This window comes from Epinephelus lanceolatus, chromosome 19 (assembly GCF_041903045.1).
Source record: "Epinephelus lanceolatus isolate andai-2023 chromosome 19, ASM4190304v1, whole genome shotgun sequence".
In the NCBI taxonomy this organism is placed as follows: Eukaryota; Metazoa; Chordata; class Actinopteri; order Perciformes; family Serranidae; genus Epinephelus; species Epinephelus lanceolatus.
In genome coordinates this window covers 11,580,388-11,597,347 of record NC_135752.1, presented here as the reverse complement: position 1 = coordinate 11,597,347, position 16,960 = coordinate 11,580,388, and the positions used below count along the sequence as shown (strand labels likewise).

The following is a 16,960-nucleotide window of genomic DNA, read 5'->3' as shown; positions in this document are numbered from 1 at the left end:
CAACCCAGCAGCCATCCACCAGGGGGTGATGGCTGCTGGGTTCCTATGAACTAGTTGTAAAGTCATATATCGAAGCTTTGCAATATATTGATCTTTTACATCAAGATATGAGACTATATGTTGTCTTAGATTTTGAAAAAAGTATTATCAGAAGTGTCGTCTTTTCCTGGATTTAAAAGCTGCACTACAGTAAAGTGATGTAGATTCACTGCAATGATTAGATAATTAATCAGTTGTTCTATGAAATAAAATTGCCAGCTATTTTGACAGGTGATATATTATTTCAGCCATTCTTCAAGCAAAATTGCCTTTTAAATGTGAGAATTTTCTGCTTTTCTTTGTTATTTATGATTGTAAATAAAAAAAATGGTGGTTTGGTACTATTGGTTGGACAAAAGAAGGCATCTGAAGACAGTATTTTGGGCTCTGGGATATTATAATGAGCTTTTTTCCACATTTTTTGACATTTTAAACAATTAATGGATTGATCTTAAAAGTAACCAGCAGATTTTCACTTAAGTTTAAGCCCAAATATCCACTTTACTGATCATTATTTAGCTAAAATCTCATTGAGCAAATATTTTGTTAAAGTACCAATAGTCAACCCTACAATATCACTGCACTGTCGTTATTGATGTATTTAGTCAAAAATGTTGTTATATTTCATTTTCTTCGTATCGCCCAGCCCTGTGGTATATCTACTGTACAGGCCCTAATCAGAACAGGAAGTAAATACACTTGCTCTCCTCATAGCCTCTCCTGTAGCATTTGCACTACAAAGACAATGCTTCATATCTTCAGACTGTTTAGTAATTCCAGCAGGATTTTTATTGACCATCCCTGACAGCATGGGGTGAAGGAGGGGAGGCAAAACAGAGAGAGGTGAAGGCACTGACAAAGACAAGAGAGAAAAGAAGGCAAAGAGGGAGGACGATCATTGCAGCAACAGTAGTTTGCGGCTGTGGAGCCAAACAGCAGCAGGCTGCTCTGCGATGATGCTCAACACATTGATCTGGAAGCTACTTGACGTCTCTGTTGGCACTAAGATTACATAGAAGCTGTCTCTTTCTCTTTCCCTGTCTCTCCTCTCACTTTCCAAGTCTCATTATCACTTCATTTTTATGAGATTCATTTGCATTTAGAAGAAAAATTAGAAATAAGTACTTTAAGTTGTAATAGTTCATAAAAATAGAATAAAAGCTGTAGTTTTGTATGCCTGACTAGTGCAGTAAAAAAAAAATAGAAAAATAAATCAATACATTCTTCATATGAGTAAAATACAATTTATGAATATGAGCTAGAGACCAATACAAAGCAATGAGTTCCCTCCATTGTTTCATATCCTTGGCAACATGCTGAGCCTCGCCCCAGATTAAGTTTATCTTGGCTATCTTTCCCCTCATATTTTTGCACCTGGTCACTTTCGATTGTTCACGTTTCCTCTTGACCGGAGGAGTCCATCTCAGCAAATTCGTGCCACATTTGTGCCACATGTCATGTGCAGCATTTTGGTTTATAACTAAAAATCTGCAAAACTATTGACACTCAATCACCCTCAATTGTGTTAGCATGCTAACATGCTATACTAAGATGGCAAACGTGGTAAACATTACACCTGCTATGTTAGCCTTCAGCTAAAACATCACTGTGCCTATGTAGAGCCTTCTTTAAACATACATTCGTAACATAATTATCAGTTTAGGTGAGATAATGTTATTTTTATCCTACTGTATTCTGCCTTGTTTCACAATGCTGACACTTGGAAAAACTAAAAATGCTATAGAAACATATCTTAACAAAATGCTAGCATTTTTTAAGATAAGATTTTAAGACTCAATACGAGATTAAATGTCGTGTTAAAGTGGGCAGAATTTCTTTTTAATAATCAAATATGCATTACCGGGCTTCGTGGACTGCATTTAATTCAACACTTTATAATAATACAAGACAGGGAGCCTTACACATACACACACACACATATTAGGAATATGCACAGTAAGTCAGCACACATGAATGCTGATGACACTTTCTGTAAGACCCCCCTCCAGTCAAACTTATCTTTATAATGATCATGTGCACCAGCAGCTAAATCATGAGAGCTGCACCCTTTCCTGTTTTCCTGTTGAATGACAAGCCTCTGTGCCTACGGGAGGAGCCGCTTTCCATTTCCATTCGGCCTCCAGTCCTCTCAGTCAACCCAATGTGACCCTCACAGGAAGAGCTGAAGGCTATAACTCTGTAATACTAGCCACCAGTCTCCAGGGAGGGAACCCGGGGGGGGGGGGGGGGGGGGGGGGGGGGGGGTTGGGCGGGCAGAAAGAGATGGAAAGATGAGGAGAACGAAGGATGGAGAGGCTGGAGTGGTTCCTGTGTTCTCCCCCTTCGAGTCTTTCCTCAGCCCTTGCCCCAGGCTGAAAAACTAGGCTCATCGATCAGTCAAATTGTTAATGTTATAGGGTTTCTATTTCCTCCTTCGCGTTCACTTGTTTTCTCCTGGCCGTCTGCTACAACACTCCAATAATTGTTCCAAACTTCGTCATTTAGAATGATGTAGAAATGTTTATTTGCTGCCTTACCTGAATATCAACACTCAGTAGGTAATTTCCATTTTGATTGTTTTCTAATGAATCCCATTAGCTCCACAATCCATGACCAATAAGGTTTTTTTTATTCATTCACAAGGTAGAAACAATCTATGAACACAGTGTAAACATTCACGCTAAAATAAAAATCTTAATTCATGCTCTATTGGACATCGTTGGAATTTTATGTACACATAAAAAACATTTTCCTTCATTTAGATGCACGTTATAAGTTGCAGAACACAGCTGGGTAAAGTGATAAATCAGTAATATTTGACATACACATACTCTCCAGGCACAGACAGTTTGAAAGAGGCTAAATTAAGAAGAAAACATACTTTACCTCTTGCTTTTTCTCGCTTCAGTTTTATCCTTTTAAGGCATTTTATTGCTCTCACTCATGTATTCGTCTGCTTTATATTACCATAGAAACACAAAAAAACATCTGAGCGTGTACAAAACATAAACCTGACCCTCTTTTCATCTACTTTTTCTCTCCTTTTTTTTTTTCCCCAGGCTCAATCTCAGTCTCTTTCAAGGAGCTGTAATTGCAAAGCCATTTAAAACACCCCTGTGTTGAGCTTTGTCTGAGAGCCCTAATCATGATCTTACAGATTGTGTCGTGTCTTTAATAGGAGCCTGTATATTTATATTCCAGCTTCAAAACTTGCAGCTGCCAACTGGAATATTGCCGAATGGAGATGTAAGCAGTGTACACACACACACACACACATGGGGCTGCGCCTAGTGGTGATTAGATTGTGATGTGTACAGCAGCACAGTGGACAAGACTTTATGAGTTTTTACTGGCGAGTAACCCCGTCTAAAGGGAGCTCCTCATCTTTTCCAACAGGACTCTGTTCCCTACTATTTATTAGATCTGATCAGCAGCGTTGCACCATCTACCCTCCACTCCGACCCTATATTCATATCACCCTCCTTTCCCTGTGCACTGTTTTTTTTTTTTTTGTTTTTTTTTTTTGAGGCATGGTTTGGCTGATGAGATGTGGCAGCGATACAGAGAGCGTTCTACTTCTCCTTATTAGCACTGAAGCAGTGGGGAGGGAGGGGGGGCAGGCTGCAGGATTGAGGGCGTCAGAGAAAAGGCTGGGGGATGACGGGAGGGAAAAGACAGGCGCTCCAGTCTGTCTTCAGGACATGATTGCTCAAACTCTTATAATACCTGTGGTGCTTAATGATTTAACATGTTACAGGAAATCATATATATATATATATATATATATATATATTATGATGGATTACATATATATATATATATATATATATATGTACATAGCATTACTGCTGACCATTTTCTAAAGCCTACTTGAGAGTTTAACATTGATGCTTTCCAGGAAATCATTAGTTTACATAGATTTCACTATAGTATAAATACCACTTGAGGAGCCTTAAAGTTATTTGACATAAGTAATCCATCATAATGAACAAATATTTGCCATTAATTCTGACAGTTATGGCATGATAAGACAGTTATCTTGCTTCTCATCTCTTCAGCCGCACTAATGGTGTGACTGTAGGGATGCCAATGTCAGTCCAAACTGAAAAATCTCAACAATAGATTGGCATGATTTTTTGTACAGATGCATGATCCCCAGAGGATCAGTCTTGACTATTTTGGTGATCCTCTGTTTTTTAATTAAGCTCCAGCTCTGGCGGTATGGCTCTGTTCTGGGGCCCCTCTGCCTTTCCTTGGGCCTACGCAGAACGCCTCTTCCATGCACCTATGTGGAAAGCCATAAGGCAGAGAGAGCACGCACCTGTCTGCCCTTCCATGTGCAAATGAGGAAAGCAGCAGCAAAGACCCCCGGGAACAGAACAGAGCAGCATCAATGACAAACAGAAATGACACTGATAAGTCAGACACAGCATGAAAAGGAGGAGCTGGAGTGGAGGCATACAAGTTACATTGTAACTTATAATAATGGTGTGGTCACTGGGATGATTGGGTTTCCCGTCCTGATTGTAACCAACTTACGGCATATTTTGCATACTGTCTTCATCACCATTTTGTCTCTTTTGAGATATCCAAACCACCTCCATAGCTGACATTGTGTTACCTTCCAGTTTCCTCAGTGTTGGAGGTTAGCACGAGTTTACTTTAAGCACTTCAGCATAACAGGCTTAGTCAAAGTGTAAAAAAAAATGGCAGCGAGGCAGTGCAGGAGTAAGTGCTGCGGGAAACAGCCAAAGGCGTCATTTCTGCAAGTTTCTGTTCTGTTTCTTCAACTGGTGTTGAAGGAAAACACACCCTTTTGTTGCACTTATATATATAATTAGCACTGTAAATGTCCAGTAAAGTTTGTTTGATTCCCTCCACTCTGCTCTGAAGTTAGGCTGCTGTCCACTCTGTTTGTGGAACATAGTCCCGCCCTCCTGCAAGCAAGCGGTGGCACAGAGCAGAGAGTGGAGAGAGGCAGGAGACTGACTGGCTGTAGTCACATTTATTTCTGCTGTGTGATCATCATTACAGACATAAATTTTATTGTGATCCCCCATTGAGATGGTTTTATCACCAGCCCTGAGCTTCACAGAGCCTGGCCTGGCTGTAGACTCTTTGTCTCATTAACACAAGAGACACATTCACATCTTTCCTACAGCAAAGCAAAGCAGTGCAGCAGACTTTGAAATTAGAGATGTTGACACATTAGTGAACACAATAGTCGTCACAGTGGTCCCGTTTGCAACTGCATAACAATTCTGTAGTATCATAACTTTGGCGGAAAAATCAAGGAAATGGCCAAGTTGCCGCAAGTCTGTGTTAGCAGTATACTGAAGCAAGTATCGGAGAACCAGTTGCCACCTGGAAGGTAAGATATCAATCTAAAGAACATATGGTATGCAATGAAAAATGCCCCACATAATATATGCAGTTTGTTCTTCAGGCACAGATAAGATCCACCGTTATGGTCCCTGTAATTTCCTTATATCCATGTGTTGTAATTAAGTTCTGGGCTCTCTTAAAAGATACTCAGATTGAAATTCAGTGGGCGTACAGACATACACGAACTCTATCGTCCACCTATACAGGAAGTTGGTAGGTCCAAGAGATCGTGTGTTAGCATGTCACTGTGAGAGACTGTCAGAAGTAGTTGGATGGGGTTTTTTTTTAGGCTACCAGCAGGAATAACGGTATTCTGTCATTATTCTGTCTGTCTTTTGATGTCTCTCTCTCAGCTCTCAGTCTCCGTCCCTCTCCTCCTCCATTTCATCTGACCGTCCTCTCTAATCAGGCCTGGATTGGCCTCGCCTCAGTGGCAACATAAGGAGTGCAGAGGAGACAGGAGGGAGGGAGAGGGAGCCACAGAGGGCAGGAGGTTAGGGGAAAGATCATAACTGGGATGACATACTCTTCCTTTACAGTGTTGTCGGAATTGCAATGCTGTCGGCATAAATGAGATTCCTGTACTAGAAAGTATCATTAAAAACAGGAGTGTAGGGATGATTTACAGTGCATTAAAATCATGTTTTGTCTTATGGTATTGAATCAAAGTATATTTAGTATGACTTGTCAGCAAAGTGTCTTTCATGTCGAAGTGAAACAGATCTACAAAGTGATCTAAATTAATGAGAAATATAAAACACTTGATTTAACCTCTTTCAGTGTTAAGTAGGTGCACTTTTGGCAGCAGTTACCTCCTTGAGCTACTTCAGGACAAACATTGTTTTTAAGCCAGCGTAGCTTTGGCTTGAAGCTCTGGGTCATTGTCTTTCTGCAAAACAAATCTCCTCCCAAGTTGCAGGTTTATTGCAGAGTACATCAGTTTCTTCCCCAGGATTTCCCTGTATATTCCTGCATTAATTTCTCCCTCTACCCTCAGAAGTCTCCTGGGGCGTGCTGCAGAGAAGCAGCCCCACAGTTTGATTCTGCCACCACCGTGTCTCACGGTAGGGATGCTGTGTTTACGATAATGTGCGGTGTAACATTTACTCTAATGGCCTAAAAGCTCAATTTTGGTCTCATCAGACGATAGAAACTTCTCTCAGCTGATTTCAGTCTCCCACATGGCTACTGGCAAACTGCAGCAGAGATGTCACGTTGGGTTTCTTTTTTTTTTTTTTTTCTTTTTTTTCTAAGTGGCTTTCTCCTTTTCTCCTCTCTTCTCCCCCATAAAGCTGTGACTGCTGAAGCATCCAGCCAACTCTTGCCGCATGCACAGTCTCTCCAAAGTCAGCCTCTGGAGCTTGGAACTCCTTCAGAGTTGTCATAGATCTCTTGGTGGCCCCCCTCGCTAATCTCCTTCTTGCACATGCGATCTTTTTGATACTTTTTCCATCTCTTAATGATTGATTTAGCTGTACTCCAAGGCATGTTAAGTGACTTGGACACTTTCTTGTGTCATCCCCTGACATTTATTTACCTTATTTGCTGAGTCGCTCAGAATGCCCATCAATCTTCTTAGGTTCAGGTCTGAAACATGAAGCCAATGTGGCCGTGCCTTATATTCACATCTTATTAATGGCCAGCAGGGGGTGACTTCACTTGTCAGATTGTTCAGAAATCTATTGCCATTCTCTCATATGAACTCTGGACAATGTTCTGAGAATTAAGTCAGACATTGTCCAGAGTTAACCTTTCACACCTGTAACACACAACAGGAGATTGTCCGTGTCAGTAGCGTTCTCACCCACTGGAAATACTCTGTTGGGTGGCGCCTGGGTAGAGTGTGCAAAAGGCAGGACATGACACAGATTATGCCGCATTCCCATAGTCAGTTTGGAATTTAGTCATGAACAATATAGTCTCTTGCCTTTACTTGAATTTGTTTGAAGATTTCAGCTTTGGCCCTCACCAAGAAAGGTCTCCACATCTCGTCATCTCTCCAGTTAGACATTATTTCTGCCATCCTTGTGTAAATGACCCTTCCTTGTTTGATTTACGTGAGCTGCATGATAGAAACTTCATCAACACGACCACTCACTGGTTGTGAATTCTGCACAAAGTGACCTGCTCTATTCGCATATGGGCTCAATCGGACATTACACAAATTTTGTACTAGGGAGATGGCAGGGTAAAGTCAATTTAAGTCCAATCCAACTAATTTGGACATTTGTGTTCTTACATAGAGCTCCTCAGAGTAATGTCCATATAATTTCAGGTTTGCAGTGCACTTGAATAATAAGCTAGTGTCAACGTCTTCTTCATAACATCATGATGATAATTTTGTAAATAATGATCCCATGTAGAGTAAAATAAAAGATAAAGCAGGGTATGTTTAAGGATGTGGTCACCTTGAGATTGACAAGTCGCTACCATGGTGGTGTCCTCGGGTTCTCAGTCAGATCCACCCCTCGCTCATCCAAATATGGCCACTTCTGGCTCCAAGATGGCAATGGCCAAAATGCCAGACTCAAGGCTTCAAAACAGGAGTCCACAAACCAATAGATAACGTCACTGTGGCTATGTCAACTTCTTGTATACAGCTTGTGACTTTGCCACAGTACTGACTCCCAAAAACTTGGATCTTTATTTATACTACGAATACTTAAGCGTGAAGAGTACAGTGTTTACACATTGATAATTCATTTGAATAACTTTGTAGACATTAAAATGATATCTTTTTGTTGATCTGATTCAAAAAAGACACTTTAAATCCTCTGTGATTCATCGCTGTGTAACAATGAAACAGCTTCTCTTTATAGGCACTGTGTTGTTTGTCTCATTATCTAAACAGCCGACTATAGCTACACAAATACACATACACACCTCTAATGCTACAACCGGGGCTTAATTTAAATGTTTATTGAAATGCGCATTTGTTAAACTTGAGTTTCGATGTTCTTCTGTGTAGGTTTGAGTATATGTGTATGAGGGTGTTGCATGTGTGGAATGTGCAAATGCGTCAACCAAAAAGGCTCCTTTCGCTGCACATCAGTGGATGATTGGCTCCCTGTGGTGTATCTTTGATTAGCCAGATAACAGGCTTCTGCAGCAGCTATAGAAACCGTCTGAGAGGCTCTGTCGCTTTCTTTCCGCCTCCTCCTCTGTTCTTTAAAGACCACCGCTCTGTCTCTTCTTCCTCTCCTTCTCTATTTCTCCCTGTACATCTGTCACTTGCCTCTCTCTTCTCCCTCGCTGCCACGCTGGTTCCCCTAGTTTAACAAGCTGCCAGGGGACTTACATGAGAGTACACCCAGAAATTTGTTGAAGGGATCTAAACAAGGGATGATTCATCCCCAGATGGCTCCATTTCCATGCCTCCCTTTCAGACTTTGAATTTCGGGAGCTGTAACGCCTGTCTCCACCTGTTATTTTCCTTCACCTGATGAATACTATATGGTCCTTTTGGAGATCACTTTTAGATAAATAAAAAATGTGAAAATTCAAAATAATTCATACTGCCATTTTAAAAGGAGCACATGTTAGAGTCGTCGTATTAAAAGGGATCATAACTTTGGCAGAAACTTGGATTGTGCAACTTCCTGGCTATAATGTACATCCACATTTTCTCTTCGTACGAGTGGGGAAAAAGAGACTAGCATTTTTCTGTCACCATTCACTCAGGGCGAAGCAAAACGGGCGTCAAATACACTCTTTGAGCGTTTGAATGAAAGTGAAACAAATGTTTGCTGCCATTATATAAAAATACGAGCCCTGTCACTGTTTTTCGTCAGCCCAGTGATAAACATGTTGTTTCTTTCCACATACGGAGTTTCAGCTGCGGGATATGTCACATTCAAAAGATGATATGAATAGAGCTATTTTGTACCCCCCCCCCCCTCCCCCATCTATTGTAGCGGCAGAATTACACTTTGTTCACGATCACCGGTCAAAGAAATGTGATTTGAAAAGCTGTCGCACCACGGCAGTGAGGTAAATTGAGAGGCAGTGTTGTTCCATTTTGCACACTGTGCACAAGTTCAACTGATGAAGGTGATTAGTGATACCTGGACTTATGATGGCCGCCTATGTCATAGTATGAATTAATGAGTTTGTGCGCCACACTGCTAACCTTCACAAAGACAAAGATTGTCATTGGAATAGTTTTTAACACAAGGAAAAGAAAAGGAAAATTCCACATTACATATTGGTGTTAACCTTTTCAACTCCCCACCTCCAAGACCCATACCAATGCAACCATAGGCCCATGTTTATCTTTTTAGAATGGGACAGGGGATCTTTAGGGGGAGATAGCAAGTCAACAGTATATGCCTCATGAAAGTGGTGTGCATCATCTGAAAGCTGGGACCCTGAAGATGAGTTTGAGATGCAGCTCAGCATTGTGTGTCAAGTTTACTAGTCATAAATATGCAACAAACATCATGTTTTGGTTAGGCATCTACTCAAACATTGAAAGTTTAGAGTCTGTAGGGGCTGAGAATGTTATAATGGAGGCATATGATGGCCATTCCCATACTCAATTATGCCTCAACCTAGTTGTTGGGTAAGCATTTCTTTATGACTCAAGAATTGATAAAAAAAAAATGGTTAGAAATACCACAGTAAGATACTGAACACCATAGAAAAATCCATGCCGTGATTTGGTTTAAAAGACTTTTGACATTTGGAGATTTCTGTATAAATTGCATTGGAATGTATCTGTAATTGGATGGCAAGCACTTCTCTTCCCCATATTGTCAATATACCTATGAAAGCCATCCATCCTTTGAATGCCCGAGGTCTCTATGGTTGTAAAATTTCATGAGGATGTGATTATCCCAGAGAACACAATAGGTCATCTTTATACAGTAGGGAATAGTTCCAAAAAATGATCCTACGACAATGAAATGCCTACTATGGGGGCTAACATCATTACACATGAATAGAACTGGGCTTATTAAATCCGTAAGACTCTCAACTTTCCAGTCAGACCCAATTCATGCAATTCCAAGACTGTTAGGGACCCCAGCACGCAGAAGTGTTCAAATAAAATAGGCAAGAATAACACATTTGTCCTGCATGCAAAAAAACTAGCAACCTGTGTGTGTTATTTTATGCGTGTGACTGTCATAATAATAACATGAATGAAGCTCAGGCTTTCACAGATTGACTGCAGCATTTTAGTTTCTGTGGTTATGTCCCTCAGTTAGCTCAGTTTTGCTAGAAAAATAAATAAATACAGGAAATAAAAGGCTGGAGCCCGTTTGTGAAAGCCTAACCAGCCACCATATTGATTTAAGTTCTTGAAAGGGAAACCCTGACATTGACCCTGACAGCTCTGTGTCACTGAAGTGTGGGAAGTTTGTGCAGATGAACACTGTTTGGCTTCCCTCTGTGCCGCCTGGAGCTGCCCACTCATCCACCACAGTCTCTAATGGTGACATGCTGACACACTAGAAGTGACTACTTTCATATACATGCAGTCATTTAATCCATTGTTAATTAAAATATTGACGATAGCAGCTTTTACCTCTTCCACTCCATGTGGCCGCCGGCGAACTTGGCCGATGTTACTGTCTTTCTGAGAATGTAGCAGGCTGGAGATACTGGTATCATATGAAACTAGAAGACCTAAGGCATCCATTGACACCAACCATATTTTGCTAGCTTATGGGAAGGGGGTTAAATTGTGCTCCAAAGAACGGGCATGGCCATTTTCACAGAGATCCCTTGACCTCTCGCCGCAAAATATCTGAATGGTTATTGATTCTATGGGTACCCACAAATATCCCCTTTACAGATGTGCCCACTTTATAATAGTTTCATGCAGTTTGGGGCAAAAATCATGCAGTTCTGTTCCCTAAAACATCTGAAATCTAACTTGCTACAGGCCATCGGATTGCTGAAATAATGGGTGTTGGATGGAGATGTTGTGCACGTGTGTTCTTTTGATCCACACTGTTATTTATCTGTGATTTACACTTTTGAAATTGCTGTCGTTCTATACCACACCACAGTCTTTACAAACTGGCTAATAGTTTTAATTGGAATAGCAGACAGGCAGGCAACTAAAGACTGGTGTCTGGTGAACAGGTGAATAGTGGGTGGGGAGTGTATGTGCCGTATACTGTGGTGGAGTTATAATGGGAATCAGGGTTGCCAGCAGGAGACCTGCCAGGTGACTGCTTTAGACAGGTACACGCAGAGGCTCACTGGTGGACAGGTGGAACAACAGAGTCTGAAATAACACAAGATGTTAGAAATGTAAAATATCACAGGATAAACAAAGGAAGTGGAAGAAGATGAGTCAGATGAAACCTTGATGACCAATCTGCTTTTCCACTATAACCCACTCGCTTAATTTTTTAGTCGTTTTATCTGCCAGCACCAGCTCTCTCCCGAGGATACATTTTATTCTCATGGTCATTCAAATGAATTCCTATTTTACATCCTTCCATCTGTTTTATTCTCCAAATTGAAAAAACTCTCACCTCAAAAGCAAGATTCACAATAAATGGGCAGACGTCTTTATCAGCTAATTCCTTAACTGCGGATAATCACATATGACTGTATGACAGTTATTAATGCTCTGCTTGTCTTGTTTTTTTGTTGTTGTTCCGCAGGACTTCCTCACAGACTTGATGATGTCAGAAGTGGATCGCTGCGGGGAGAACGAGCACCTCATCTTCAGAGAGAACACGCTAGCGACAAAGGCCATAGAGGAATACCTCAAACTGGTGGGACAGAAATACCTGCAGGACGCCCTCGGTGAGTGCAGCAGTGATTTGGAAGGGGGCGAAGGCAGAGGCTGCTCATCTGAAAAATACTTCTGAAAGCAATGATAAAGCTGCTTCATGTCTGGACTTGAAGTGGCTCCTTTCATGTATTTCTATTTTTATCTGTTTGTCCATTTTCCTCTTCATCTTCCTGCTCTCTAGTCTTCACATTCACCTCTAAACATAATATTTCACACACTCAGGAAAAATGTTTAGTCAGAAGCATCTGTATATTAGCTGCAGTGGCCACAGTACAATAAAGCAAACCACCGTTGGCACGGAGATCAAATGCATTAGCAGCTCTCCTCCCAAGAATCATTTTGACAGCGAGACAACTGAAGCAACTCTTCCGTCATCTCAATTTTTGTTTTGGAAGCTCGTTGTGGACAAAACAACTCACACTGTGACAGGGAATCTGTTTTGTCTGGCTTTGACAGACATTCAAATTCGAAACCACTTACAGGATCAGCTTTGTAGAAAATTATTATGGGTCGATTGTTTGACATCCCCGCCCCCGCTCCCACGTCGACAATGTTAGTCCAAGGTTAGATCAAGTGTGTTTGTCCGTCTGCAGTCCTCACAATAAGCACTCTGTATGCACTGTGTGCTTTTCTCCCTCCCTGATTCAGAAATGTACACAGCAGCAGTTTAATCTACAAACGGCACACATCCTTCCTGGCACTCGTCACATCTATGCTGCTAATATTAATGCTCAACGTGTGTGCTTATGTCTTTCTGAGTGTGTGTGTGTGTGTGTGTGTGTGTGTGTGCAGGGCTCGATACTAACTTTTAAAGTGGTTGCCAGGCTGGTAGCCAGGCATCAGCTTTTGGTTGCTGAAACTGAAAATATAGTTGCCTTTGTTAGTCACCTAATATGTTGAGTAATTAAGATATATGTCAGCTTAATAATGATAAATGTTACATAAAAGAATACTTAAAAGCTTTATTCTTTGTGTTTCATGTGATTACTTACATAATCTATTCTGTCCAATGTGCTGCCTTAAACCAATGACCGTGATGTGTCACTTATTGAGGTGTATGTTGGAGCCGTCCAGCTCAAAGATGCCGGGATACTTACTCTCCCAAGGCTTCACAAATTTACTTTTCTATTTCATTCAGGGTCATCTGGTTCTTTGTCAGATGAATCAATTTGCACATTCGTTCGTGATGGTGAGGGGTTAGTCCAACTTTTCACCCCACAGTCAACTTAAATTGCTTTGCCCTTGTCTCTAAAACAGATGCTTGTGCGTGCACGATAAGACACACCAACGCGCACCCAGTGCTGTCTGGTTTCTATTCTGGCCGTAATACTGTGCTCACACAGCGACACAGCAAAAGCTTGGCCAGGTACAATATTGTTGAGTCACTGCTGAAGTGTTATAGTTATGTCATCCTGGTCAGGTGTATGTCTGCTACTTGAAGCAAAGCACCTCGACTAAATGTCATCTAAAACGGTGGCTCCCAACTGGTGGGTCGCAGGTCCATTCTGAATGGACTCGCAAGTGACTCGCAGACACGTCAAGTTTGTAACAAACACACTTTATTTTGAAGTGTAGTGCATTTGCGAGACAGAGCTCATTTTGAAGTGTTGTTCCCTGCTGTAGACTGAGTGACTAACGGACAGCTACTTGACAGACACTAGCTCAACGACATGACCAAACACAAGTATGACACTGAATATATTAAACTATGTGACTAAGGAGAAATCTGGACCCTGGAGCTGAACCAGTTGGGAACCACTGATCTTAAATTTGTATTTGGTCATAAAAATATCAATGCTTTTGAACAACGTCTGAGCTCTATTTCAACATCACAGTCCCATTGCATCACCATGTAAACCGCAGTACACATAAAGGTAGCATAGTGTCAACTAACTTAGCTAAATGACACAGTACCAAAGCTAGAAACAAAAACATGATTGGTTGACACTTAAATGCATCATTAAAGCGCTAAAAAAAGAGGCCACCTAGACTTTGAATTGTAGCACATTACACATCACAGTGTCAGGCATCAGTTTGTAGCATCGTGTCACCGGCTTCCATTGAAAATAACTGTTGCTAGGTCATTCATAGTGTGAGCACAGCATTACAGCAATATTTAAATATCACTAATGCAACAAATATTAAATATTTATTTATTTTTGGGTGCACGTTTTTCTGTTTGCTGTCCCTAGTTATATGTTTAAACGTGGGGGCCAATTTTTCAGAATGGTTGCCAATGACAACTTGGTCACTGTGACTGTCGAGCCCTGGTGTGTCTCTTTTTGGAGCTAGAGATGCCTCTTTATTTGCGTGCCTCTCTCAGAGTTGATTCCGATAAATTTGCAGGGCTGTTAATAAAAACTCCACCAAAAACATGCTCATTTTGTGTGGCCAAACTGTTGAAATCACAGAGACTGAGGCATCACCAGGACAGCAATAGGCTCAGTTTACAGGCTGTTGACTCATTGAGATCGTTGCAGTGATTGTCTGTCTTTTATCCCAATGGAGGCAACAAAAAGGACATTGTTATCTTTGACACTGTGTTTGTGAGTGTAACCTTGTTTGGCTTCTGTGAGTCTTATACGCATGTCAGTCTTTGTGTTTGTTGTCACAGGTCAAACTAAAGAGTAATCTGTCTTGAAAGGTTTTTTTAGTTTATGGCTCGGCCCACTAGAATCTCAAGGGCAATATTAAACTGTGTTCCCTGTAGCTTTGACATCATATTCTTCCTCCGACCTAGCTCAGCTCAGCAGGACTTTGCAAGCACTTCAAATGACAAACGCAAAAGAAGAAAAATACTACCGCAGCTCCCTTTTCCCTGCTGTATCTGTCTCACAGATACGCTCAGAAAAGGATCCACAAGAATCCAAAATATTCTACAAAATACTTAATTTTCTGTCTTATTGTTCTGTTTGTTTGTTCAGGTGAGTTCATCAAAGCTCTGTATGAGTCAGATGAGAACTGTGAGGTGGATCCGTCCAAGTGTTCGTCAGGTGACCTGCAGGAGCACCAGAGTAACCTGAAGATGTGCTGTGAGCTGGCCTTCTGCAAAATCATCAACTCATACTGGTGAATACTAATTTTCTGCAAACTTTACACATAACATGAGTTCATACACATTTGTACTTTCAAAGCACTCATACTTTACCTCTTAACAACATCCAGACTTCACACATGAAGGAAAAATTTAAAGCATCAAAATCTTTTAGTAATGTCTTGTTACCTGGAAACAGACATTCACTCTAAAATATCTTCATCACAATGAAAGCAATCCCATTGAAGAGGCTCTTAATTAGGTTTCATGCCAGTTAGCAGCAGTTGTCAGTTTTAAAAGACATATGTCGTTCACAACTTGTGTGTGTGAGATTTTAAAGCAACTGGAGAAATCCAGAGAACCAACTTTGAAATAAAACTTCACTAAAAGTCAAGAGTAAGACACATTTATCAAGCAGCTCCCTCCCACTCACAGCCAAGCGTAGGAGTAACCTTTCACAGCAGCTCTCGGGGGATCACATGATTAATCACACGTGCATTCCAAATCTTTGGATTTTGTTTGTGTGAAGTTTTTAATATCTGCTGTAACAACTTATATGTTTATTGATTATATATGCTGGAATGAAAACAAAATAAACCAAACAGGAGTTGCAAAGAAAAATCTGAATAATGAAAATGTTGTACCACAGGACGTATGGAAAGTGATTGCAATCAAAACTGTACTGGCTTTATTTTTGTTGTTTGCACCCCTGACAAACACTGGGAAAAAAGAGAAATAGAAAAAGCTGTGTGTCAAATGTTCAAATTAGATGCAAATAATATGATAAAACCATGCTGATCGCCTCAGCTAACATGTTGTTATTCATCATGACCAGTTTTTTTTTTTTACAATCACTCTCAAAACATGTTCTGTGCATAACTTTTCTTCTAACAATGTTCAGTTCAAACGCAGAGAAATATGTAATTTTAATCGAGATCACGGTCTGTGTCATTTGGTATTCGTTGCCTGTCAGTGGTGTCATAAGCCCCTTCACGCATGCATCAGGGTGGTGGTCGTCTGCCAGAAGCTGTTATAAATTGACTTATATCTAGTTTTAACATTTCTATCATGAACTCTTTAGATCTTGGGTCTTTTTAACTATATGTTTTAACCGGATGAAGGATTTTAATCATTGGACGTCTGGATCTTAAGTTATCAGAGAAACAAGCGGTAGCTTGGCTTTAGCCCCTGCGGTGTTGTTTTTGCTGGTTTAAATCACTGAGTCCCTTTGCTTTGGAAAGGGGGACACCTGCAGATAATTCGTCTCTCAATAAAAACCTCCTGAACATCTGGTTCTTAAATTATTAGAGAAAAAAGGTGAGTACACATTCGCAAGAGCTGTGCTACCAGCCCCTCTGTGATGAGCCAAACAGCCTTTGGATAAGACTGATTTTTAATGTGAAACTGCTTTATTCAGTGTTTTTATTGATTTAAATCACCAGGTCTATTTGTTTTGGAGAGGATGAGACCTCTGTGAATAATTCGGCTGCCGGTAAAAACCTCATGAACAATGAATACTGAAGGAAAGTGGGAGAGCTGACTGTAATAAAGGCAGTGCTCTGTTTTATGTTATTGTTTTGATTGAGAGACCCTAGAGGCAGAAAATTATATATTGTACGTTTGAGTTGTGCCAAATTTGATAAATTGATTTTATTCTTAAGTTTGGGAGTAGCAGTGAAAGTGAAAAATTTTTCACACAATCCCAGAACTCCAGAGAGACTAAACCATCTGTCTCAAAATTAGGGTTT

General features: G+C 40.7%; 1 protein-coding gene across 13 annotated transcripts in view; it reads left to right on the top strand.

The window, feature by feature from the left end:
• The window catches only part of dab2ipb (DAB2 interacting protein b), a 248,691-nt gene that overhangs the window by 212,895 nt on the left and 18,836 nt on the right, over positions 1-16,960 (top strand). For all 13 annotated transcript variants that reach the window (XM_033647462.2, XM_033647470.2, XM_033647467.2 and 10 more), the window contains 2 exons: positions 12,045-12,189; positions 15,103-15,247. In XM_033647462.2, the coding sequence (XP_033503353.2) occupies positions 12,045-12,189; positions 15,103-15,247 (290 nt within the window). The remainder of the gene's footprint in view (positions 1-12,044; positions 12,190-15,102; positions 15,248-16,960) is intronic.